Source organism: Mytilus galloprovincialis, chromosome 1 (assembly GCF_965363235.1).
Source record: "Mytilus galloprovincialis chromosome 1, xbMytGall1.hap1.1, whole genome shotgun sequence".
Taxonomy (NCBI): Eukaryota; Metazoa; Mollusca; class Bivalvia; order Mytilida; family Mytilidae; genus Mytilus; species Mytilus galloprovincialis.
Window position 1 is genome coordinate 82685316 of NC_134838.1, and position 27623 is coordinate 82712938.

Genomic DNA, 27623 nt, shown 5'->3' on the forward strand with positions numbered 1-27623 from the left:
AAATTGATGTTTTGTACGTCCTTCGATATTCAAAATAAATAATGCATTGAAACTTCAAATTGAAAGCTTAACACAATACAAATTTTAGAAAAAGTTTTGGATATGTGAATAGTTAAAGTTGTGGATGAAACACAATACCACTTTGAAATCCTTAGATTGGACATAGTAAAATCTGTTCGAACAGTACAATGCCAGAGATATTAGTTTGTCTCGATTGGCACAAACATGGCATTAGATACAATTTCTGTGGAAATGACGAATCTCGAATATAGCTGTTTAAAACGAAATTCAATGTGGTTTGTATGCAGAATTTGTCAAAACTACGAGTCCATGAATCATTAAAAGAAACCCCAAAACAAAGACTCATTAAAAGAATTTTCCCTCAATGATTGAAAAATTAGTACTCCTGGATATGAATGAAAGTAAAATAGTACATATCTGGAGAAATGAGTTGTTTAACAAAGAGAAATGAAATAAATTCTCGATTTCGACATTTTATCAACTTTGAGAAAATTCACATTGCAAAGAATGGAAATTAGTAATTTCTGGATTCATTCTTAAAACTGAAATCTATGAGACTAATCTTTTAATTATTTCACACAAAAATGGAGAGCATACGTCAATGAGACCTACGAAAAAGAAACATGAGGTCAATGTACAGTGGTCTTCATTAAATTAGTGTATATATTATAAGTAAAATTAAGGTTCACAAATGAGAAAAAATGGCAATATATGCATCAAAAACAACAAAAGATTTGCAATTAGAACATATTCCTAAATGAAGAAAAAAAACAGAGGGTTAATCACAAATCAAAAGTCATATACAAGAACTGACAAAATCATGTTAAAAAATAAAAACTGCGAAAACACACACACATTACATAGAAAAATAAGTTTGAGGAACCGAATCCCATCCAAAAAACAGGGCTGAACTGGAGTGTCGGGAGCGGTGAGTATAGTATTCGCTTCACATGTGAAAAAAGTCGTGATAAATCGTTTAAGTATTATAACAATCGAAGTAAAAAAGGATGGTATTTTTACAATAACACATTAGACATAAATGTATCAATAGTCAAACACTGACGAGGTTTTTTCCAACAAAAATATCAAAATATTTTTCCTGTTAATTTAAAGTACTATCAACTGATTTAATGCAAGTTTGGAATCATATATTCGTATTCATAAAGGGCTTTACAATTGCCGGAATATATTCAAAACACACTGCGCAGATATATTTGTTAACATGAAGTTGTTAACATAAATGATTGATAATTGACTTACCTTAATAGAACAACGCTAGAAAGACTGTCTGAAAATCTGAAAATACAAATATTGATGTTTTGCATTGCTATCTTACAAACATAAGACCCTTTCAGTTTGTTACATTATTCTAAATGCTCGGAAACAAACATTAGTACAAGTAAACCTCGCAAATAAACATATTACTTCAACAAATTCTATTCTAAAAAAGATACACCGTTATTGATTTCTAAGTTGAGTTGTTGTCCAACATGATATATTTGTTGCAAAAGAGTTTTGCAGATTTTAAATAGTTTTATATATCTAGTCTAACTACATGAAACATCAACACGTATTTTATTTTCTCAATCCTTCCACTGCGGTAAACTTTTACAAGTCGGTACTTGCTATTTCAAATGGTATTTGTTTTTTTCTTCTTAAAAAGTCTAAGTTTTACATGAGAAACATCATGTACTTACGATGATTCTACAAGTTTCATACATCCACCTCTTACCCATGCATTCTGTCTGACGTTCTTATAAGCTATAAATAAATCAAACGATTATTTGAGTTAATTGCTTACTTGCATATATATATAAAGTCATGATTACAAAACTCTAGTTACGAAGATAGTGTCTCAGACCTATGGTAAAAATCTTATTCATATTCTTTTGATATAATGACTATCCATATATGCGTAAAATTTGCGAAAAGCGAATATTTATCATTCCATTGAACCTGGGATTGTGGTGTAACAGTACAACATAAGAAAACAAAACAAAATCTGTTGAAAAAGGCTGAACTTAAAATAAAAGTACATCTTACAAAACACAAAGCTGACGTTGGCGGGTACAAAAAGTCACTACGCATGCATCTTAGACGTCATCAACAGTCAGAGATAAAACATGACCATGCTCAATGCCAAGATACCATACTGAAACTACTAGGTAAGGAGGATATGTACAATTATGATATTAAGTATTCTTCACTAACAGGCATTGTAAGCTACCTGTAAATCTTCTGAGATAGACACAATCGTCCTCACAGCCTTTAGGATCGGCGATGCAGTTGTTTTCTACAGGATTTTTCATTGGTCTGTATTGATTATAGCCTTCTGATTTTCCATTTGGTTTAAGTATATTATCCCAAAATCCTCCGGCCTAGAAAATAAAATGTGTCTCGTGGTGTATTTTGGGGTTTTTTTTTGTTAGGTATAGAAGAGACTGTAAACATCTCTATAAAATAAATGTGCATATTATAATAAGTTTATTTCTATTTGATGCATCTGTTGTGAATTAGTTATAGTTTCAGTTTAGTATTTTATATCCTTTTATTTGCTTAACGTTTTACCGCCATTTACGTAACAATAGGCCCGCAACGTCGTCACTTGCCGACGTCTCTTTGTATATCTTAGACTCTAGTTAAGCATACGAAACATTGAAGACGCTTTTGTGTTTACTCGCCTTTATTATCGATACGTTCAAAACATTGGTGCCGTGACAAAAACAGAAGAATACGAAAGATGAGTACCGCGACAACGAAGATGAAGACCAGATGAGCTGGACATCAGGGAGTTCTTACAAAGTTGCTAAAGAAAGTGGAACCGAGTTCCGAGGAACTTTTGCAGGAATATGACGTTAGCGAACTTTCTACCATTCGAGGACTTATCGATAAGAAACAGGAAACGATCGATCAACTGAACGAGAAGATTGTGGAGGAACTATCAGAAGAGGAAGTGAGCGAAGAAATATAGGAAGCCGACAGATACACGTATGACATAGAAATGGCAGTAACCAAACTTTCAAAAATCATTAAGGAATCGGAAATCACAGACAAACAGTAAAGTAAGTCATTGCTAAACCCAAATGCACACGAGTTTATTAATTACACAAATCATCAAGAAAGTCAGCCACAGCCCAGTTTCATGCACGCAAATACATCAGCGTCCGTTTTTTCAAACTCCAGCATGTACCACAACCTTCCAAAATTAAATTTACCAACGTTCGGCGGGAATATGTTAGAATGGCAACCCTTTTGGGATTCGTTTAGTGCTGCCGTACACGATAACCTGTCTTTAAACGATGTACAGAAATTTAATTACTTGAAATCTCAACTGTTCGGAGAAGCCACCCAATGCATAGCAGGTCTACAAATAACTAACACAAATTACGGACAAGCATTACATGTACTGAAACAAAGATTCGGTCAACCACACAAGATAGTACAAACATACATGCAGAGTTTAATCAGCCTTCCCAGTCCAACGTCAAATATTACACATTTGAAAAAATTCTACGACAGCATGGAAAACTACATCCGTGGCCTTGAAAGTATAGGGGAGTCTCACGAGTCGTTCGGAAGCCTTTTAGTGCCCATAATATTAAATAAACTACCTGGGAATATACGAGAAAACATGGTACGTGCCCACGGAGGCGACCACTGGAACTTGCCGTCGTTACGGCAAGCTATTCAACATGAGATAACGATTAAGGAAGCGGGTCAGTCGGTAAACGGTGATGATATAGAGCCAAATTACACACCCACATCAGCATTCCTTACGGGTACAAATCGTAACTACGCTAATCAAAAAGGAAAAAGAGACATAACCAAGAAGCCGTGCATCTTTTGTCAAGAAGTTCACGCCCCATTAGCTTGTAAAAATGTCGTGGAAATTGAAGATCGAAAACGAATTGTTAAAGAAAAACAGGCATGTTTTAATTGCTTAGGAAATCACACAGTTGCCGATTGCAAATCCGATAAGACTTGTAAAAACTGTAATAAACTACACCATACTAGTATTTGTTCAAAGAATGAAACTCACTTGTATACCAAGTCTAAAAATAGCAGTACATCAAAACCAGATACCGATGCCGCAGTCGCAAGCATGCATTCATACACATCATCGGTTAGATCGCAGGTATTGTTGAAAACCGCGATAGCACCTATCACGTATGACAAGACACATTTTAACACCGCCAATATACTATTCGACGAAGGAGCCCAGCGAAGCTTTATCACTCAAGAGATGGCCGATTTATTGAACCTGAGACCACATAGGAAAGAAGCGATAACGATATCCGGTTTCGGTGAATCCAACAAGAAGGTTAGAAATTTACAAATTGCTGCTATCTATATAAAAGGTCTAACGAATACGCTTATCCCTATTGAAGTTCTTATAGTACCACAGATTGCTTATCCGATACATACATACGCAAGGAACCAGTCGAGTTTTCCGCATTTAAATGGACTGAAGTTAGCCCACCCAGCTTTACAAGACGAGGATTTTGAGATATCAGTCTTAGTTGGCGCCGATTATTATTGGGATATAGTTGGAGACAGAGTAATTAGAGGTTCCGGACCAACCGCTGTACAGTCCAAAGTAGGATACTTGCTATCAGGACCTATACAAATGAACTCTAACAGTAATAATCAATCAACGTCATCGATTATGAATATTTTGACCCCACACAGACTAGAAGAATGTGAAATACATAAATTTTGGGAAATCGAATCCATAGGAACAGAAAAGGACAGTGAAGTGAAAGCGAAAACGGATTTACAAGAAATGACCACTTACCAAGAGAATAATATTCATTTGAAAGCCAATAGGTACATCGCCAAGTTCCCATGGAAACAGGAACATCCGGAGTTGCCTAGCAACGAAATGATTGCCAGAAATAGAACATACAACGTGATAAACCGACTTGCTAAAGAACCAGAGATGCTTAAGAAATACGTTAACATTATCAACGACCAAGAAAATCGAGGTTTCATAGAGAAGGTTGAAACCAAGGATGAGACTACTAATCGAGTACATTATATTCTGCACCACCCAGTGAAAAAAGATTCATCAACTACACCGATACGTATAGTATATGATTACAGTTGTCGTCAAGATTCAGAATCACCCAGCTTAAATGATTGCCTTTCTTCTACACCGCCGCAGCTTAATAAGTTAACAGATATTCTTACAAGATTCCGCTACGGGAAATACGCCTTAACAACTGATATTGAGAAAGCATTCCTCCAAATTGGACTAGACGAAGAAGACAGTGATTCCACCCGATTTTTTTGGCTTAGAGATCCAAGCAACCCGAAGAGTGAACATGAGACTTACAGATTCAGGGTAATTTTATTCGGAGCGACATGTTCGCCATTTATTCTTAACGCTACATTATTGAAACATTTATCAACGGTTAAAAGTGCTACTGCTGAAATACTCAAGCGTGATTTGTATGTAGACAACGTACTTACAAGTGTCAATACGGAAGAAGCTGCATTAAATTTCTTTGAAGAATCTAGAGAACTCATGACAAATGCAGGATTCAATTTGAGAACATGGAAGTCAAATAGCAATCAACTTAGCAACGAAGCTATAAAGGCAAACGTACTTGATAAAGATAGCGAGACGAAAATTCTTGGAATGCGTTGGGATGCGAAGTCAGATATATTGACATTTGCGAAACTAAATGAAGATCGCATAGATATTGATAATTCACAAGCGACAAAGAGAGAAGTATTGCGTAAATCATCGTCAATTTACGACCCACTCGGAATCCTTGGACCAGTGACTGTAAGAGCTAAGCTACTGATACAAACATTATGGAAAGAGGGATACGATTGGGACCAGGTGTTACCTAGCAACATAGTCAAATTATGGTGTGAAATTTTAGATGACATCCGAGATGTAACTGTTAATACGAAAATGGCACGATATTATTTTAACGATCAAAATGAGAACGAAAGCAACGAGAAAATAACACTACATGTCTTTGTTGATGCCAGCCAACGCGCTTATGGAGCCAGTGCCTACTTATGTAAAGGAAACACTTCTTCTCTCGTAATTGCAAAAAACCGGATCGCTCCGCTCGCCAAAATGACATTACCAAAGCTAAAATTGATGGCTGCAGTAGTAGGAGCTCGAATGGCTAAAACCCTCACGAAAACCCTAAAACCACAACGCACAGTACTATGGAGTGATAGTCAAATCGTTCTGCACTGGATTTCGTCTTTAAAATCATTTGGAAGATTTGTTCAGAATCGTGTGCTAGAAATTAAAGAAACGACACAAAACTACGACTGGAAATACGTACCAACAGAATCAAATCCAGCCGACCTTCAAACTCGAGGAATATCATCAACGCAATTCAAGGAGTCGACTTTGTGGATGCAAGGACCGTCATGGATATCGGATGAAAACAGTTGGCCTACAAGGACCCCACAAGTTAAAAAAGAGACTCTTTTGTTAACGACAACAGATGACAGCGAAAAGATAAAACCGTGTGTATTAAATGGAATTTCGAAAATAATCGATGTATCAAGATTCTCGTCATTGAAGAAGTTACTACGAGTTACATGCTACGTGTTTAAATTTGTGAATATATGTAAAAGTAAGCGACCGTATAACTTGAGGAAATATGCTAGACATGGAAAAGATATTACGAAAGATGAAATCGACCGCGCAACTCGTACATGGATTACAGATATTCAAAATGAAAAATTCAGTAGTGAAAAGGAGCAACTCGTAAACCCGTCACATGACAAGAATCTACCGTTAGTAAGACAATTGCGCTTGTTCATAGATACAGAAGGTGTCATTTGATGCGCCGGGCGCATACACAATTCACAGTTAGACGACTCCGCAAAGTTTCCAGTGTTACTACGGAAGAAAAATCAATTTACGGACTTAATTATATTGAACGCGCACGTGCAGATGTTGCATTCTGGTGCTGGACAGACAATTACGCAAATCCGCCAATCATATTTGATACCTTCCATTAGACAATGCGTTAACCACATCGTTCAGAAATGTGTAAAGTGCCGAAAAGTGACCGGAAAAGCATTTCCACAGCAAATTTCGCCTCCGCTACCAAAGGATAGAGTCACCGATATGATTCCGTTTACGACAACTGGTGTTGATTTCGCTGGACCACTATTCGTTAAAGATAATGGACTTGTTACAAAATCGTATATTTGCCTATTCACATGTGCTTGTATTCGTGCGTACACCTAGAACTTGTTACAGATATGACAATCGAATCATTCAAATTAGCGTTCAGACGATTCGTAAGTAGGAGAGGAATTCCCAGTACTGTGTATTCCGACAATGCACCAACTTTTGTTTCTGCTTCACAAGATATTCCGAAGGAAATGAACATTCAGATTAATTGGAAATTTATTCCGAAAGCAGCACAGTGGTACGGTGGATGGTGGGAGAGACTAGTTGGAATTACGAAAACGACATTAAAAAAAGTGCTCGGGAAATCACAAGTAAATTCTGACGTATTACGAACAACTTTGATAGAAATTGAACGTGTAATCAACGACCGTTCGATTACATATGTGTCGTCCGACATCGAGATCCAGAGCCGCTAACGCCGTCACATCTACTGCAGGGAAGAAGATTATCGCAAGAAAACAATTCTGATTCAGAGGTCCATTATTCAAATTTTGATTTTACAGAAGCAAACAAACGTTACAACAATAAAGTAACTTTAAGTGAACACTTTGCAAAACGATGGAAATGGAATACCCCACCGGATTAAGAGAATTTCATCGAGTCGCCGGCGACCAAAACGCACATGTGAAAATCGGTTCCGTCGTACAAATCATGGACAATTCACCGAGAATGATGTGGAAACTAGCAGTTATAGAAGATTTGATCACCGGGAATGATGGAGTAGTGAGAGCAGTCAAACTTCGGACATCAAATGGACTGATTACCACGAGACCAATAGTGAAACTGGTGCCATTAGAAATATGAACTTTAATTGTTAAAAGTGTTTTTTCGATACCCTTTTTATGAACAATACATTAACAGTAATTGCATTTTGCGGCCCCCAGAATGTTGTGAATTAGTTATAGTTTCAGTTTAGTATTTTATACTCTTTTATTTGCTTAACGTTTTACCGCCATTTACGTAACAATAGGCCGACGTCTCTTTGTATATCTTAGACTCTAGTAAAGCATACGAAACATTGAAGACGCTTTTGTGTTTACTCGCCTTTATTATCGATACATTCAAAACAGCATCAATGGATGTCAGCATTGAATTTGACGGAAAGATAATTTTTAGACCGAAAACTTACTAAAAAGCAAATTTGTTTTCTCAATTATTTCTATTATTCGTTTTGATATTACAGAAGATATGCACTCAATCTTATAGATTTCTATTAATAGCATTTGCCGCATTATAGAATATCAAATCAACTTGACTAGTTGAGTATTATGTATTAGTATATCAACTTCTGTAGAAATTGTTCAATTTGCAACAATAAAAGATCAGAATTTAAAATGAACAACTGTTTTAATTTATGTTTTCCTCTATGCATTAAAATTTACAAAATATACATGTACCATCATATGTTGATGTATAATAAGATTTAAGATAATGAACTCTGGTCGGAAAATCAAACTAAAAAGAAGTCTAAAATAAGTAATCCTCTTACAATATACCTCAACTACATTTTCTAGTATTGTTTTTTTACTACTCACCATTCAAGTGATTTTACTTCGACTCAAGTTAGATTTTTCAATTCTAGAATCAGTATATAAAGTTAATGTTTCTTTGCATTTGGAAAATTCATATTGATGACAGAGGACAATAACTTACCCCGCCATTTGAATGAGCCGTGTTATCGTCAAATTGATGGATAGCAGTAAATCTGGCCTCTTTATTTAACATATAGGCATTACCAGTAAATGAATCTGGTAATAATGGAAAGTCTGGGTAATTGAACCAGAATCCTCGACACTGTAATTGTATATAACATTCATTGAACATGGTACAAAATTTTATACGTTACACACATGTTTTGAATTAGTTAAGGTATAGTATGATAAAACAAATATATTTTTGTTTTATTTATGCTTTAACATTTCGTGTTAATCAAAAAACGAAATTAAACAAAACGATAGTGTGTGCTCATCACTTTTCAAATTGTCATAAAATATCCAAAATAAGAAAATAAGAATCTAAACATAAGAAATAACTGTCACTCAATGTTTGCAATTTATATTTTCGAGTTGGTGATTTATTACAACAATAAGACAATATTACTTTATACAGACAGTAAATTATTACGTAAAAATCAGTTCAGGCTTAAAAAAATAATTGTTAAAGACCAAGATTTAAAATTAACACGAACATTTCTTTTTTAAATGAGCAACTGTGTTTTAGGTTTACAGCAACAAACTTAATTCACATAGTTTTTTTCACTGTCAGGATCAGTTCAATGGTAGAACTGTTAGAATGCGTTCTATGTAGAACTATCTGGCTTTGCTTTAGATAAAACAGTTCTAAACGTAAAGCATTTGGTTTACACAGTGACCAAATAATTTTATCGGGGAGTGTTTGTTTCACTCTTTTAATTATGACATTATCCAATCATAAGTTATGCAGAGTTGGTTCCGAATCATTACTTAAATTTTCACACAGCTAATATTAACAACAATTCTTTAAGCTAAACAAAAACAAACAAATAATGAAATTTTCAGACAATAACACTGCAAAATAACTAAATACAGATGAATGGTAACAACAATGTTCCATATTATCTTGTTTCAACAATATGAAAATGAAAATAAAAAACACATTATTAAAATGAATGCAAAATATATGTAAAAACACTGAATAAAATGAAATTAAAAACAAATCAAACCAATAAATAGATAGATATAATTAAGATAATCATATACAAAATAAATAGATAAAATAAAACAATTAATTATACAAATAGATTGAGCAATTCAACATTTATCTAGAGATAAAAATGTTCAAAATTATTCCAGTAAAGAAAAGTAATGCCAGAAACGTTGTTCTACGCTAGAAATTGTTCAAACCTTTTGAAGTTAGATTTCTTTTTTGAGATGTTTCAGAATTTATCACAACTTTAGATTACAATGGTAAACCAAAGTAGATGCATGTCATGTTTGATATTCATAATGAAACCCAATAACCTCATCAAAAAAAACATTCTCAATTTTTATTAGAATTAGATAGTACTACACTTGTTCGTTATGTTATGTAAAAAGTTTTCTATATAAGAAACTATAAATGTTCCCATTCTTTGAACTTTGTACAACGCAGATTATAATATTGTTTCCTCTTATAGTTGAAATGTTGTCCAATTTTGGTTTTGACCCGGATTTGTTTCAATTAAATAGATTTATGACTATTGTACAGCGGTACACTACTATTGCCTTTACGGACCATTTTCATTTACAGTTTACCCAACATAAAGTACGAAAAAATACCAAATAAAACAATTTAATGCATTTAATTAATTTATGTATTGCTAACAAAATGAAATGGCATATAACGGGATTGAAAAAAGTTGACTTAACTTTTTTGGTTTGACCAAAAGATTGCAGAGACTTCGCGGTTACCCTTCAGCTAAATTGCATAGCAAACTAATGTTTTACTGTTTCAAGAGGTACAACTTACAAAACTACCAGCAGCTGCGTTATTGCGAAAACTATTCTTTGGATTCGTCACCCAGTAAGTTGTCGGACAGCTGAAATTGTCAAAGAGGATTCACATTAGAGGGAAACAATTAAAGTGGTTGACAACAAGTTACAATTTTAAATAACGATACCAATATAACAGTGTAACAACAAAGAGTATATTTGGTTATAAACTATTTTAAATACGTTAAATCTGTTAGATGAAAGTAGATGTGCAGTATACGTCAATGATACAACAAACCAATCATACATAGACATCTAGAAGTAAAAAATTAATGTCAATTTGTGTCAACCTCTAGGTCACTGCGTTCCTAGAAATACTTTAAATGCAAATACAAAATTTAACGTATCAGATTTTTTTTTACTATTGTTAAGCCTACGGATTTCTGTACTGTAATTGACATTTCATATTTCGGCTTTCTATGAATTGACCCTCAATAAAGATTGTTATTAAAGAAATGCATGATGTGTGTCAGTCAAAAGATTGTTATTAAGCGTACTACGAGGATCAGTGGGGTCGTCAAAATGGACGGCTGTACTGATAGAAAGCCTTATAACTATATTACTTTCAAGACCGTGCAAAGTTTGGTCCTTAAAGAAAACGTTTCCCTGAGCGAAAGATAAATTTCACTCGATACGAATTCGTCACATAGACAATGTCGTTGTCATAAGGGGTTGGGGGAACACACACACACAATGTATGTCTCAGGTACACCGAAAATAAAAATTTATGAAAAACATTTTCTATTTCCACAAATATACATTAATATCTAAAAAATATTATTTAACCTTTTTAAAATGCTGTTAAGTGACAATTCGTGTATAAAATATTAAAAATTATTACCAATCATATATTCTATTACTGTAAACAGAAATATAATTGTAATTCATCTGATCAATGATTAGAGCAAGGGGTTTTAGAAAAAAAAAGTAAACAGTTTTGCCTAACGGGTGAAACATAATTGTTAGGGTCTTGACGAATTGCCATTCAGCTAACAGTTTTGCTTTATTCAAAACAAAAGAAATTGCTAACGCTTGGGTTTTTCCCCTAATCAGTATTGAATTTTCTACAAGTAGCATATTTTATGGTGGCTCTTCGCTGAGATTTGATTGAAATAATCCGTATGCATATGCATAGTGCTCGTTTAACGGATACGTTGACGTATCCGTTAGTTATTGGGTTTAACGGAACATTTAACGGAGACGTTAACGGGTGCGTTAATTAACGGAGGCTTTATGAATACGAAATAAAATTAGCGGAAATTTAACGGAAATGTTAACGGGTCCGTTAACTAACGGATGCTTTGTGAATAAGCTGCCTGGTGTTACTTGTTCAATAAAATGTCGGTTTTGCACACGGGATCATGTCATAAATTTAAGAGGAGAATATCAATGATATCAGATAAAAATTAGCTCAGTCAAAAAAGGGCAGGACGATTGAATCTAAATAGGGACATATCATGCAATAAGGTCAAGATTGTATTCATACGTCATCTTTTTAAATGTGTGCAACAAAACCAGTCCAGAAAAGCACTTATTTTGGTACCATCAGCATAAAAAACAAAAGCAGGTGGAAGGTACTAAGAGAGCATTCTAAACATATAAAACTATAAGAAAACCGTCACTCAAAAAGACTTGTAGCGCAATTTCAAGATCGAAAAACGACAAAAAAACCAACCCCAAAACAAGTCCAAGAACCAGAGAAAACTTAAAAGCATTAAAAATCCCTCCAAAAACAGACGTACGTATCAAGAATGCTACCAAATACTGAAAAGTTAAAACTATATTGATATAAATTACAAGGTTTACTTATCAATCTTTCACTTTGCCTCAAGTTATATTCTATAAAGATTGTAGTGATAAGATATACGTATCATTTTGTCTTATATTTTTGTAGTTAACCTTGTTTGTTTAACTCACGCAGTATCTGTTGGAATTAATCCTCTTCCAGGTGGAGGTTTAGATGTACCTAATCCAAGATTTCCCTCCATTATGGTATTTTGCTCTGAACCGGCCTCAAAGAAGTATGAATGGCCGATGGTTCTATAACATACATTCTGCTCAATCTACAGAAAAATATGCTCTTTATAGAATAACAAATATATGTCTTATATATAAAAGAAAACCAATATATGTTTTTTAAATCATAGTTACCGAGTTGGGTGACAAACATTCAGTACCTGCGGAAATAGTTAAACTCAACTATTCAAAGTGAGGACAGTTTGAATACAGTTTTGAATGTAAAGTTTTAAGCAATAATCATAAATCGTTTTTGAGACACGTCGCGACATGTGAAAAACCTCCCACCTTTTTTTTACAAAAAAAACCAATAACTTTAGTTTTAGATGCATGATTTTATTTTATTAGTTGTTAGTGGCTTTGAATTTTTGTCCGTTTAATGAGTTAAGCCTTTTTCAACTAATTTTGGTAGTTCGTTCTTATGTTGCACTGTTATACCACTGTCCCAGGTTAGGGGAGTGTTGGGATCCCACTAACATGTTTAACCCTGCCACATTATGTATGTATGTGCCTGTCCCAAGTATTGAGCCTGTAATTCAGTGGTTGTCGTTTGTTTATCTGTTACATATTTGTTTTCCGTTCATTTTTTATATCAATAAGGCCGTTAGTTTTCTCGTTTGAATTGTTTAACATTGTCATTTCGGGGAATTTTATAGCTGACTATGCGGTATGGGCTTTGCTCATTGTTGAAGGCTGTACGGTGACTTATAGTTGTTAATGTCTGTGTCATTTTGGTCTCTTGTGGAGAGTTGTCTCATTGACAATTATACCACATCTTCTTTTTTGTATCAAAAATAAATTTTGAATCATCACTGAAAAGTATACAGATATTTAGATTAATATAACAATGTAGTGTGTAAAGTTTGAAGCAATAATCAAAAACCGTTTTTAAGATACGGCGCGACATGTGAAAAAAAACACACCCTTGTTTTAGTTACAAAGTCCAATAACTCAAATAGTTTTAATTTTATTTTCACCAAAAAGTATACAAATTCTTTGATCGTCATAAGAAATAACTATTTTAAGTTTCATGAAATTTGGAGAAGGTGTTTTCAAGTTACGGCGCGACATGTTTACGCCGGACAGACGGATAAACAGATAGACGGACGGACGTACAGACGGACGCCGGACATTTGTATAACATATCACATCCCGTCAAAAGTTTGACGGGCGTATCAAAACGAAGCTGTTAGCCTTACCTTGGTAGTTGAAAGTTAAGAATGAACACACCATTATATACATGTCATAACGGACAACATATATCACAGCATTAACACAGCTATTATCTACACGATAACCTTAACTTTAATTCGTTTTTGAAGGTATCGAAATTGAATATCACAGACAGAACTATGAGAGCCTTTGATTATTCCAAAGTTGGTAAAGGCTATCCAAAACAATCAATTTTCGATAATAAGGATAAGGAGACGTGGTATGATTACCAATGAGAAACTATCGATATTTATCAAAGGTACCAGGATTACAATTTAATACACCAGACGCGCGTTTCGTCTACATAAGACTAATCAGTGACGCTCAGATCAAAAGAGTTATTAAGCCAAACAAGCAAAAAGTTGAAGAGTATTGAGGACCAAAAATTTCAAAAACGTTGTGCCAAATACTACTATGGTAATCTATTCCTGGGATAAGAAAATCCTTAGTATTTCAAAACATTCAAAGTTTTGTAACAGGAAATTTATAAAAATGACCATAAAATTGATATTTACGAAATCAAAGTTCAAATAAAGTGGATGCAAGTATCAAAGGCAACCGTTACGCCTTCAGCAATTAGAAAAGCCAATACCAAAATAAGTCGACTTTATAAGCTATGGTTTAATGTAAAACTGATAAAGGTAAAAGTTTCTACCAGATCTATAACTTACTGAAATACCAGTTGTACCTTAATCAGAAAAAGTTGACTCTCAATTGAAATTACCGTAACCAAAGATTAAGCTTAACATAGGATCTATAATCTATACACTTACAATAAGTCCCATTGTATGGTGAATTGTTATACATCTAGATTTTGAATGATGAATAGAGTTTTGTCGTATCCAAGGCCTGGCTTGGCTTACATCCTCACACATATGAAAATGGATAGAATATGCACCTAAAAATACATAAAAATTATTGTTAGTCTTATACTAACTTTGAGCTTAGTATTCTTGAAGACAAAAATAGGCGGGAGATACCAAGGGGGATTTGAAAAATACAATATCAAGAAAAACTGACAAAGCTTCTACAAAAAATTAATCTGTTTTGTTTTTTTAATTGTGTTGCATGGTGATGATTCTGTCCAATCACAAAGGCTACAAAAGTCTTTAAAATTCAATTTCAGATTTATTTCATCGCAAAGTCAAATTTATACTTTCAAAGTATTTTAATATCAAATGTACTGAATATTATTTTTACTAAATGTAATCAAAATAGTTCGGCTAGTTTCCCCTAAAATAACTTCACATCAGGTCTATTTTCATGAACCCGTTTTAATACTGATGCAAGTTACAGAGGCATATCGAAATCTCAACAAATATGAAAACATTATTTGCAAGCCTCAAGAGATCAAATTCCCTTTTTTACGTACTACTTTCAAGCCAATATACATGCTTCTAAGTCTGAGAATACGTTTTTTGTCAAAGGATATCAAATGCACAAACTTGTGTAACGTAAACGTGTATCTTCATTAACGACTATCGCATCAATTCAGAAGATAGTAAATAATTTCCCCCTTATTACGTGGTATTTGCTATTAGGCGTATGAAAGTATGATAAAGACCAATATGGGCTGTGAAATGTTTTTTTTTTATATAAACTCACCTAAAACTTCTTGCTGACCTAATCCCTCTAATTCGGCGCCTTCTATATGAACTGAAGCAAAATCTTTCAAAACCTGAATTTTGATAATAAAAAAAAATATTTGAATCGACCTTGACTACATTAAACAATAATTAATGTACATGTTTGTTACTAAAACACCTTAATATACTTATTTTATAAACTATTGTTCAAATTGATGAGACACTATATTTCAATTTCTATTTGTTATTCTCGATTATATTTATGACCTTGTTTCAGTTTTGTGTCGCATAACTTTAGAAATTGACAGTGAGTGAGTTATAGGATGTATGGTTAAGAGGTTATTACAATCTTAAAGTTCTTATCTTTTCTATTTAAATGTTCAAATATGTTTTCATAAGGAGAAACCTTGATATGTCCGCCGTAGAAATCACTCGTTAAAGCTTCTTCGGAATCAAATTTCACATTTCTGGACAGCAATCCAACTTCTCCTCTCATATCAACACCTTTGTAAATATTTCCGTAATGTGTAAATTTCAATGGCTCTGAAAAAATCATTTTAAAGTTATACAAGCAGTTGAATTCATTATTACAAATCGCTGTAGAATTCCAAGTATAATGAGTAGTGACGTCATTTTTTTTTATTCATACAGTTTTAACCATAGCATCAATATTTGTCATACTTGAGTATGCGTTGTTAAATATCCTCTCTCATGAAGTCGATCGTCACCGATTTTTTTATGCATTTCGATTTTGTTGCAGGATCTGATAAACTTGTTGGAGCAGCTGAGATAATCCTCAGTTGATGGTTCGGTTCGTGCTGCAAAGTCTTCAGTTTTGATGTTGTGCTTAATTTCAATGACTGCTGTTTGAATTGTAATTTTTTTTGCCTTGGTTTAAGGTCACAAAACATGACCCTTGTGGGATGTCTTCAGATCTTACTCGAGCGACAAACAAATCAAACAGAGCAAAGTTAAAGATCTGATTTTATTCAGATTGAGAAAGTTGTTGGATTGAAATGAAATGTGATGGTCAATGTCACTCCAATACAAAATAACGAAATGGCTATACTTGCACGATATCTTGTCATAATAATAATGTTTTGGTTTTGTGTCCGTTATTGGAAGGTTTTGTTTCCTATTAATAACGGAATTTTAAGTCTGTCTGGTGTAATGTATCAAAAATAAAACAGAAATTGATGAATAATGTTATCACCTGTAAGACGAACTTGATGAGATGATGGTATAGACAAAACAGTTACTTCTTCGGCTTGTTCAGGATTATAGTCGGTAGAAGCCACAATCAGTTTATCACCTTTTGCGAAACAAAAAATACAAAAATGATAACAGTGAATTGCAAATTCTTATTTCTTAAAAAAAAACATGGGGTATTTAAAACTTACAAACGTATAGGATGATATAAGACTTTGGCAATCAATAATATGTGAAACTGTAACTATCAAATAAGACTGTAAAACAAATGTACTAGAGATTCTCCTAGTTTAAACTAGTTTATAAAATCAGGCGCAAGGGGTCTGACGGCCGTCATCGTGGTTTATACAATATGTTTTCTTTCTATTCCACTAGATGTTGATCAGCGCAATTGGCGTTATGTACATTGTATCACAAGCATCAACTTGAGTGAAATTATTGTTGAAAACGCACAAATGCCATATCTTATTTTTTTCCTTTAATTCTATTTTAACCAAATTATTCTGTATAATTTTAAAAACCCTTTCCGCATATTAAGCTAGGAAAACAATTTCAATGGTTTATTCTAAAACAAGGCAATTGACGAAAAACATATACAACGACCACCACTGAATGATAGGCTCCTGACTCCTGCGACAGGTACATAAAGGTACATAAAGAATGTGTTGGGGATATTACATTTCTTATAATTTGTTTCTAAATTTGATTTCAAACCGGCGTAATTCATGAAAAAGGTTGGTGACGTCGCGGTCACATGACAGAATTATGTCTATGAGATGATAAACAAAACGACGTCAGCCAATCAGAAGACGCGTTACATTCAAAATTAAATTGCTAAAACTATATCTATAACTTTTTATTAATATATCTGTACAAGAAAGCAATACAATAAACTATACCTGGCAACCATGTTGAAACTTCATCAAGCAAGGTAATGGTAGGCCTATACAAAGCATCGTCATATACATGTAGCTCCACTTTATTCTCACATCCCATGCCTAGATTACGGACATAGCTTTCCATCACGTATGCATAGTTCCCATGATATAACTTAGCCATAACACTGTGATGTGCCTTTACGTTAGCTTCAAACACTTCCACAGTTTTGCTTTTAGCACCTGAATAAAATAAATAACTAAAAGTTTGACTGAACAATTTTATGAATTAAAACTGAACATTGTTCTTTTGAGTTTGGTCTTCAACAAAACTTACAGGTAATTGTTTAAAGTAAATAAGTTCTTTATTTCCCTAAGTCTTGAAAATTTATGTAATAGGGGATCATTTTTGTTTTTTGTGTTGTTTCTTTAATTGCTTTGAATTGTATATTCAAATATCAATGTTTAATTTATTACATTAAAACATTTTATTTATAGCAAAATGATAGTACGTATATTCAAAGAAAGTATGCAATATTGTTCAAAATTTAGGTCTGCACTATCAATATGTAAAGCCTTTTTACATGTTAATACCATCTGTCATAAAAGAGATGAAAGTGTATATGAAAGAGACATGTAGAGTGTACATTACCTTTTAAGTTTATATATAAAAATATTGTACAGTTTTACCTTTCAAACCTAACAATGCAAATGCACTTCCTTTGTCTACTCCTCGAAGCTGACTTTCCACATCTGTATGTGCCAAATCTTCAATGGCTTGAAATACTCGTGTGAGGTCATGCTTTTTGTTATCTACGATTTGTTTCTTCAGTCCTATTCCAACTATACGATCGACAGGAATGTCTGAAAACAGAAAAAAATCTTAAATAAAAATTGGTCTTCATGGATATCTGGAGAACACCTAGTAAACAACAGCGTTAACACCGATATTTCAAGATCTCACACTAATTTGGATTTGATATATGATGGTAAAAATGGAATTGTCGAAGATCAAATAAAAACAGTGCGAGAGACAAATATTACCAATATTCAAAATACAGAAACATATAAATTAAAGTACAAGTCCATGTATAAATGCAAATCAAGTAACTAAGATGCGCTAAATTAGAATAAGTCTGCATCTGAGTTTTATTATTTCTCGTGTAAAAGCAATGTAAAGTGGTTTGTTTTTGGTAAAATTGCGGGTTCTCTATTTTTTTACATTACCTCCAAGATAGTCAACAAACTGGTTAATTCGTTCTTCTATTTCTTCATTAAGTACCGTGAAATCAAATATATGAGCAGCTATCAGTTGTCCACTGTTGGGTTCGATTTGATACACTAATAAACCATCCTGGCATTTATCGTTACAAAAATCTAAATTGTCCTGTTATTAAAAGAAAATAATGGAAGATAAATGGATTTAAAATCTGGTGTATGAGTAACGATTTCTAACATCAACCGAAATTCTTTGAAATTCAAATGCATGCTGTATATGGCGAGTTCAGTTTCCTAATTTGTGAACTATCCATTTCAAAATAGTAACATGCCCTCGGTCATCATATTGCCTTTATATATATGTCTCACATGATCAATCTAATAAAAAAGAGGTGGTGGTGGCATTGTGTTGAGCTGCCTTTAGTTTTCTGTGCAATGTTTCGCAGACTTGTTCGTCTTTTCGTTGTTTTTCGTATTTTCTCATGGCAAAACAAAACATTTTATTCTCTTTATTTAAAATAGAAATATAACGTTAACACTCAAACACACAAATCGACTGCATGCAGTGTTCCACTCATCGATTTCCATCTCTCAAATGGATGTTATATTTTTCTGTTCTTTTCATAAGTCATCTCTATCACGTATGACGATTATATGATTTGAAATTTAGCTTGTCTAGTAAGCCTGGATAATACAGAAACGAGAAAACATCTAGAGATGACAATAATGGCTATGAAACTGGGAATACATCATTACTTCAAAGTGTGCGTCGTTTGGAAACATAAAATAATGGTAATATATGACACAGATTACATGATACAAAGTTTGGACATTGCTTCGATATTTTCGTGAGCCAAACATGCTAATATAGATAGTTTATCAATGATTTAATTACTATAGATAACACTTGTGAAAATAGTAATGTTTAACTGCTATGAACTATAAAGATGCACTAGTTAGAAATTTGTAACATATACCTTTCCTTCCAGAATATCAGGAGTTTTCTGAAGTTTTGGTGCCGTTCCGTCTAACTTTGTCCATGGTAGTTTCCTTGACCCATGGACTTCGAAAGTGCCTCCCGTTCTAACCAAGAGAATTTTCTCTTCTCCAACGTCGCCTAAAAGTAATTAAAAATTTGTAAATGATGTTAAAAAAAATGGAAAAGAAAAGGAAAAACCTATATCCTTTGTTAAAGCAAGAAAAGAAAGACCGAAAGATAGCTGTATTGGTAAGAGATAAACTGTTCATGGAGGAAAATCATAGGAACCAAACGATGACAGAGAACCAAAACACACGGATAACAAAGAAACGCAGAACAAAAACGCCCAAAATCTTGAAGCAGATAGTTTATCTGATAAAAGTCCATTCATTCATTCAACCCAACCCAGTGATTTCTACCCATGGAATCGCCCGATACCAAAACAACGGAAACTTCTGAAGCGGAACAGAATTAACTCTGACGAACCTGATTCGTAAAGACTGGCCAATATAAAATCAATGCGAAGTGCATGCAATCTATTAATAATCTATCTTGAAAATTTTATTCTACGCTAGTACTATCCTGAACTTATTTCACAAATACTGAAAACCTCTTTTTCACCCATAGTGATAAAAGGCTTGCGTTATTTTTTATTTGTAATATTTATTGACCAATTTGTTATTTTGTATACTACATTATGTTGCTCTTGTTGCACACAATGTGTGACTAAGTGTATTAATAAACTTGTCTTGTCTTGCTAGTAAAGGGGACAACACTACAGCTCCATACAAAAGTCTCCCTACAAGAATATACCTTGTTGTTCCCACCTGCCATGCATTTCATAGAATATTAATTTGATAGTTTTGGATTCTTATTTGCCATGTCTTTATTACCTACTGACGTTTGGAAATTGTTAAAGGCTTCGTATTCTTTGACATGGATTTTAATTTGCATTGCTGCTTTTAATTCAAATCATTTAAAGGTCACTACAAAGAAGGACAACAGTATATTGTAGTTCACAGGAACATTCACGGTACTAATTCTACTGCACCAGATGCGCATTTCGACTCATAATGTCGTTTCAGTAAAGCTCGACCCCACAATATCAATGGTGTAAAGCATATGTTTCTGTACAGAAGACTCCTGCTACCAACAGATTTTCCGTAAAAAAGTGGGGTTTTTATGAATCAAAGTATATATGTTATTTCTAACTTGACTTTATCATCTATATGTATGTCCTAATGTATATAGTGCGTACAGAAATCAAATAACTGTGTCTTTAAAATTGATAGAATATACACTATCAATAAAACATGACTTTTTTTTAAAGAACATGAAAAATTTTAAATTCTCAATTTCTCGTCGTAGAAAATGCAGTACCAGTAGTTTTTTGTGGTAAAATTTAATACCTAAAAATGTGATATGAGCATTTCCTTCAAATAAGCATGTCTCTGATCCAATATGAAATTCTCCGTCGATGTATATGGCGTGAACCTGTAGATGAACGTCTGTGGTTGGATCAAATACCAGCTTAGCTCCAGACGCTATAGTCAGCTCACGTAAAATAGGCGGCTTGCTATTGAGTTTGACACTTTTTATAAGTGTAGCATCACTGTTAAGTTGTGGTACCTATAAAACAAAATTGATATCAATATCAAATTTAAATAATACAGATATTTTGGTCTTGAAACCAAGACATGCAAAGGAAAAGCATTCAACAGGTCAACTATAAACCTTTTAAATAGGTAATGTCTTTTTTACTTTATACTAGATGCATCTATATTTGTGGTATGTTAAAAGGATAAATGTTATCGAAATAATTGTAATAGAAATATAAAGAATTGTAAGATTGCAAAACCACGATTTTACAAAGATCGTTTATTACCACAGTGCCTTGTCTCAGAATTTGTTTTCCCTATATACCTTAATATATATTAAGGAATATAGGATTTTTTTTCTGAGACAAGTGCCTGTGTTTATTACATCCCGATATATACTTGATACTATTAAACGAGAAGACCTCATTTTGGGTGTCGCTTCTCTTCTTTCCACAATTATTTGATCAACACTCCACTGTGTCCTATAGGTACAGTGCATAGTGCCATTTGTCATCCATTCATATGATTATTCAGATTGAGTTATTTTTGGAGAAAAACGAGAAAAAAGGCATCCGGATATTGTCCCGTCATTGGACGAAATTTTAAGTCAGATTAGACTTCCGGTTTGCCTGTATACTTTGAACATACATATACAAAGAATAAAGTGTATTTTCAGAATTCTATCTGCTATCATTTTCAAGTTTACTATCCACAGCAGTCACAGAGTTTATTAAATAGAGAGGGTCTGTATACTATATCAATGACCACTATGGATCGATTAGTAAACTTAGAATTGAAAGTAAATACACTATATTTATATAGTAATGAATGTTCATAATATACAGATAAGCGCAAAAAATATTCATGTGAACTTTTGATACCTTTTCTGAAATTCTCCAGTCATTAAATCTTTTACAAAATTCATTGATTACAAAAAAAAGAAGATGTGGTATGATTGCCATGTTGAGACAACTCTCCACAAGAGACCAATATTACACAGATATTAACAATTATAGGTTACCGTACGACCTTCAACAACCCATACCGCATACTCAGCTTTAAAAGGCCCCGAACTGACAATGTAAAACAATTCAAACCAGAAAACTAGCGGCCTTATTTATGTACAAAAAAATGAACGAAAAACAAATATGTAACACATAAACAAACAACAACCACTGAATTACAGGCTCCTTACTTGAATGTTCATAACATACTAAATGTATGTTCATATTGAAATTGATAGAAAACCAAAAAATGGGAATATTGGAAATAAAGGAGGAGGGATAAAAAAAAAAGCATTTTCCTGACCCCAATAACCTATGACTTATGATACTTTTGCTGAAATTCTCCAGTCATTCAATATTTTACAAAATTCTTCCAACAACACTTTACATACTTTAAACTACGCTCTGAATGCCCGCGATCTCGTGGGTGTGTTCTAGTATACTTGAACAGAGAGTAAGTGATCACATTTAAACAGAAATAAGTTTCCAAGATTAGTGTTCAGTAGTCTCCACAACTTATTACACTTTCTAGATTCTGTAAAAAAAAACCACCACAATTACTAAGTACCCAAGTACATGTTACATTTAAGAATTGAATGCTCTTTTTTGTAAATTTATTGGGGTGTAAAAGCGTTGACCGAAGTATATTTTGTATGAAGCTCCGCGCTTCATACTTAAAATGTGCGCACGGTCAACGCTTTTACAACCCTATAAAGTTACAAAAAAAAAAAAAGCATTCAATACTTATAATTACATTTTTACCTATAGGATCATGAAAACTCGCCTTTTATCAAGTTTTTATTTTATTTACCTGTGTACTTTATTGTGGGACCTCGTGTCATCATGAATGAGAAGTTTTATTGAGTGATACAACTGCTTAAGGAATAACACATGATGTGCAGTTAGCCAATCAGAATAACTTATTGTAATGAAACATACATCTAATGTAATTATATAACTTTATAAAACTGTATACATCAATGGTATAACATACATGTACATGTACCACTGTGTCAGCATTGATATAGATCGGTTTATCAATTACTTCCACCATACTAGCATATAATCGTGACCAGTATTCATATCGGTTGATCATCTTTAAATATCAATATCAGCAAAATAAGGGAAATTAACAAATAAATAAAATGATTGACAATAACCCAAGGATACACAATGAGAAATACTTATACCTTTATCTTGATCATTGGTCAAAACATTGTTCTTATTTGTACTGAAGAAACGGTCTGACGTGACAGGAAAGTTAAAATACAGAAAACATGCATTATATGACTTTTTATTCAAACCACACCCGTATCAAATCGAGACACCAAATAAATATTCTCTCGGGTTCATTTTGGTTAAGAGGTGATATTGAGAAGTCATTTCATAAACACTTTTTTTAAATCTAGTACACTTAAAACAGATGTTTTTTTCTCGTGACATAGTGTCATAAAGATTTGATATATGATAAGCATGTGCAACCGTGACTGATATCGATACATTCACGGGTGGCTGAAACAGAAATTTTGCCGATCATTGTATTTCATATTAAATTCACTTATATTTACTAATAAGTATATAATTAAAACAGTTCTATTTCTATTAAGGACAATATGACATTGCAAAAAATTAATATTGTACCACGGATATCATATTTCTCCATTCGAAATATTAAAATTTACTTTAAAAAATAACACGATGATCAAATATTTTCCAAAACTAAAATATAGTAGGTTGACAAATATCGTTCATTGAACAATTCTAGAATGAGTATTTACACCATAGTCATTATTTTTATCCATCACAAATTATCACAAAGCAGATATAAATATCAAGTCGTGTAAAGCTATTTATATGTCTCCTTCCCCCGCGGGAGTTGCTTTCACAAAAAAACTTACGAATAAGATTCTTCGTAACTGTTCATGATTCACGACCAATCTTAGTCAGGTTTCTTTTTGTGAAACCAAATTCTGTTCGGGCTTTTCAGAATGCAATTGTTGTACAATTCGTTTATTCTATGTTGCCTGCTGTAACGATAGCCGGTAATAGGGTGTCTGTGTATGTGAAAGTGTCATGAAATTTGTGGTTCAAATATGCTCATATGAACCAAATTGTATCCTGAAAGAAGTTGGGTTCCTTGGGTGTACATGTAAGAGTGAATGTATTTTTTGGTTATTAATTAGTGAATACCAAAACAACTACATGTACCTACAAACTATAAAAATAAATGGACTTTTAGAAGTGATAAACAAAAAAAATAAAGTAGAGGAGATACAAGTCTAAACGTATATTTATGTTTCTTTTCAAACTAATAACTTTCATTTAAGTACACGGTATTATAATTAGATTGATGCACTAGTCTTAACGTATGCTATAAATGTGTTTGAACTAATAAAAGCCATGTTCTAAATGTACTTATATGTATTTATATTGTTTACATCCAATTGGTACCATTCTCTGTTCTTTTTAATTTCATCAGATCTAAAAGTTTTAATAATTAGTTTTATTTAAAAGACGAAAGCTGTTAAATGGTTAAATGTTTACTTCTCCCATACAATCTACAAATAACACATTTATCTGTCAATAAATCTTATTTTTTACTTTTGATTTAAATATTTTTCTGTCATGGTCTGAAGAGTAAAAACATATCAGGCTATATGTAATCATTGATCAAATTGAAACATTTTTTCTATCCGATAACTCTTGAAAATTGAATGCTTCTTTTTGTAACTTCATTGGGGTGTAAAAGCGTTGACCGAAGTACATTTTGTATGAAGCGCGGAAGCGCTTGATTCTAAAAATGTGCGCACGGTCAACGCTTTCTCAACCCTATGAAGTTACAAAAAGAAGCATTCAATACTTATAATTACATTTTTTTAGCTATGATCATGAAAACACGAATTTTATATTTGTTTTTATGTAATTCACCTGTGCACTTTTTTGTGGAACCACGTGTTATCATGAATGATAAGTTTTATTGAGTAATGCAATTGCTTAAGGAATAACACGTGATGTGCAGTTAGCCAATCATAATAAAGCATTATAATGAAACATACATCAAATGTAATTATTACGTTTTAAAATGCTACTTTTCAACTACGTTTTGAATAAAAATGTCCCGTTTTTTTTAAGTGAGGTTTTATTAGGTTTGTTCTACGTTCTTATCACGTTTTGCTACGTATTAGTACGTGTAGACCCACGTTTCCACCACGAATTGATACGTTTCGATACGTAGTTAGCACGTTTTGTTACATTCCGCTAAGCTTTGATACGTTTTTACTAGGTTTCTACTTCGTTTCAATTTTCGCTACGTTTGTTGCTCAATTTTCAAAACATACGGGGCAGGTCGAGTTTTGAACAAAGGATCACTACGTTTCGATACGCTTCGTTACGTATATTCCTGTTTCGCTACACTTTCAAAACGTAGTAAAACATAGCTCTTGAAACGTGACAGTGTGACTGGGGCTTTAAGGATAAAAGAGCATTTAAAGATAAACAAATTATAGAAAACTAATTTTTAAACATCTCCAGTTTTGTAAGAGGATTTTTTTAGTTTAACAATAGCAAACAACTTCGTCGTATATTTTTTTTAAGTCGGAAGCATATAATAGAATAAAGAGTAGAACTTGACAGGAATGGTGTATTTATCAAAGAAGTATATTCCGTACGTTTAATTATGTATAATTTGATGGTAGAATTGCATATACTAATAACCCTATTAACTTTGAGTTGATATTATAAGTGCAATCGAAATGCAATCCCCGTAGTCAATCTTTTATGTGTTATGATTAAATCATATTTGATAATGGTATGATAGTTAAAAAAAAATAGTGGAGAATTTTTGTTGTGGGGTTGTTGTTTTCCTAAAAATAGAGTTCTACTCAAAATTAAATATAATGTAGTCAAATAAGAATGACAGATTCATACTATTTAAACTACGATGCTGGCTGGTTACAATGTAAAATTTCAACAGAATCGAAGAAGCTTACTGAACAGGAATTTCAGGGGGAAAAGCCGTCTGTGTAGGGAAAAGGTTATACTTATTTAACAAATGGTTCTAAACATGAAATGATAGTTTTAAACATATACTCAAATTTAAATACGTCGGATATCTTTTTTAAAGATAGTTCTTGTTTTGTCTAGACGCGAATGAAACCATTTGTATAATAAATTGTGTGTCACTTTTCTCTTGGAGTCACGTTATCTTGATAATGAAAATATTTGGTTTTCAACTAGAGGTGTTTGAATAGTTTTAAACGTTTAATTAAATGATAACAAGTTATGTTGTTTTTCTTGATAATGGCTACAGTTAACTCTATCTCTGAAGTTGATTATCTAAATTAATCCCTCTCTGGTATAAATATTGTACATCGCAAACTGTGGTGTACTTTTTAAAATATTTATAAATATCGGATTTATATACGTTTTTTCTGCTTTTTTATACATAGATTAGAAAAATATGGAAGAACGATTTTAGTTTTTTTCATCGTCGTTATACATTTATAATTGATACGTGAAAAATGACTAAAGATCAGGAGAAAAAAATCTTTAATAGCTTGTTCTATAAGATAAGTTTACCATGTAAGTGTACAGTCAATTTTGGTTACAAATCTATTGGGCGATTCATAAAACTAGAGTATGATAGAACCAACAGAATTTCAATAAACCTCTTAAAGGATTCAGAAAAAAATATTCGTTTAGAGAGCTGTACTAGGTCTGTTGCCAAACAGAAAAATTGCTTTTATTAAGAACAAAAATATGCTGCTGTACCGATTTACGGAAGCACACTTTCGTATGTTCTGTTCAATTGCAAATTCTAGCGGTTTAAGCTACATTTATGATATTTTAATTGAATTAATGTTCGACGCCTTGTCAAATTGAGTGACCATCATATTATTTCCCGTAAGCATATGGTCGTTATCCTGATAAAAAAAAAAACGATCCACAAGATTCTAAATTAAAAGATAAACGATAATCAAAATATACAATAAATTGTTTTGAATTTCGTTGTGATTCAAATGTATATAAATTCACCGGCTGAGTTTTTCTTATAGTAAACTTACCGTTCCACCGTCCCAGGCTGTGGGGTTATTCCAATCTAGCAAATTAGGATCCTGATGTGGGCATTGTAACGAAGACCCTATGACAAAGCAAAAAATCAGTAGAAACTTCATCGTTAACTGTAGCTGCTTAACTTCAATTTGGTGTTTAAATACTGA

General features: G+C 33.0%; 1 protein-coding gene across 1 annotated transcript; it reads right to left on the minus strand.

The window, feature by feature from the left end:
* Positions 1–761: 761 nt before the first annotated feature.
* LOC143058131 (cell surface hyaluronidase CEMIP2-like) lies at positions 762–27623 on the minus strand. The gene is made up of 17 exons (XM_076231914.1): positions 27468–27623; positions 21212–21431; positions 19801–19940; positions 18833–18992; positions 18296–18469; positions 17630–17848; positions 16735–16833; positions 15928–16064; positions 15541–15613; positions 14709–14833; positions 12625–12770; positions 10685–10754; positions 8852–8992; positions 2249–2399; positions 1719–1782; positions 1282–1317; positions 762–774 (listed from the first exon to the last, which is right to left on the minus strand). Exons 1-17 carry the CDS (start codon positions 27576–27578, stop codon positions 762–764), a joined length of 2079 nt encoding a protein of 692 aa, XP_076088029.1. The 5' UTR covers positions 27579–27623.

Coding starts and splice junctions, on each gene's coding strand:
- LOC143058131 (XM_076231914.1), bottom strand. CDS start 27,578: ATGAAGTTTCTACTGATTTTTTGCTTTGTCATAGGGTCTTCGTTACAA. Junction 19,941..21,211: donor TGCTCATATCACATTTTTAG/GTATTAAATTTT, acceptor AATTACTTTTAG/GCGACGTTGGAGAAGAGAAA. Junction 18,470..18,832: donor GTTTGTTGACTATCTTGGAG/GTAATGTAAAAA, acceptor TTCTGTTTTCAG/ACATTCCTGTCGATCGTATA.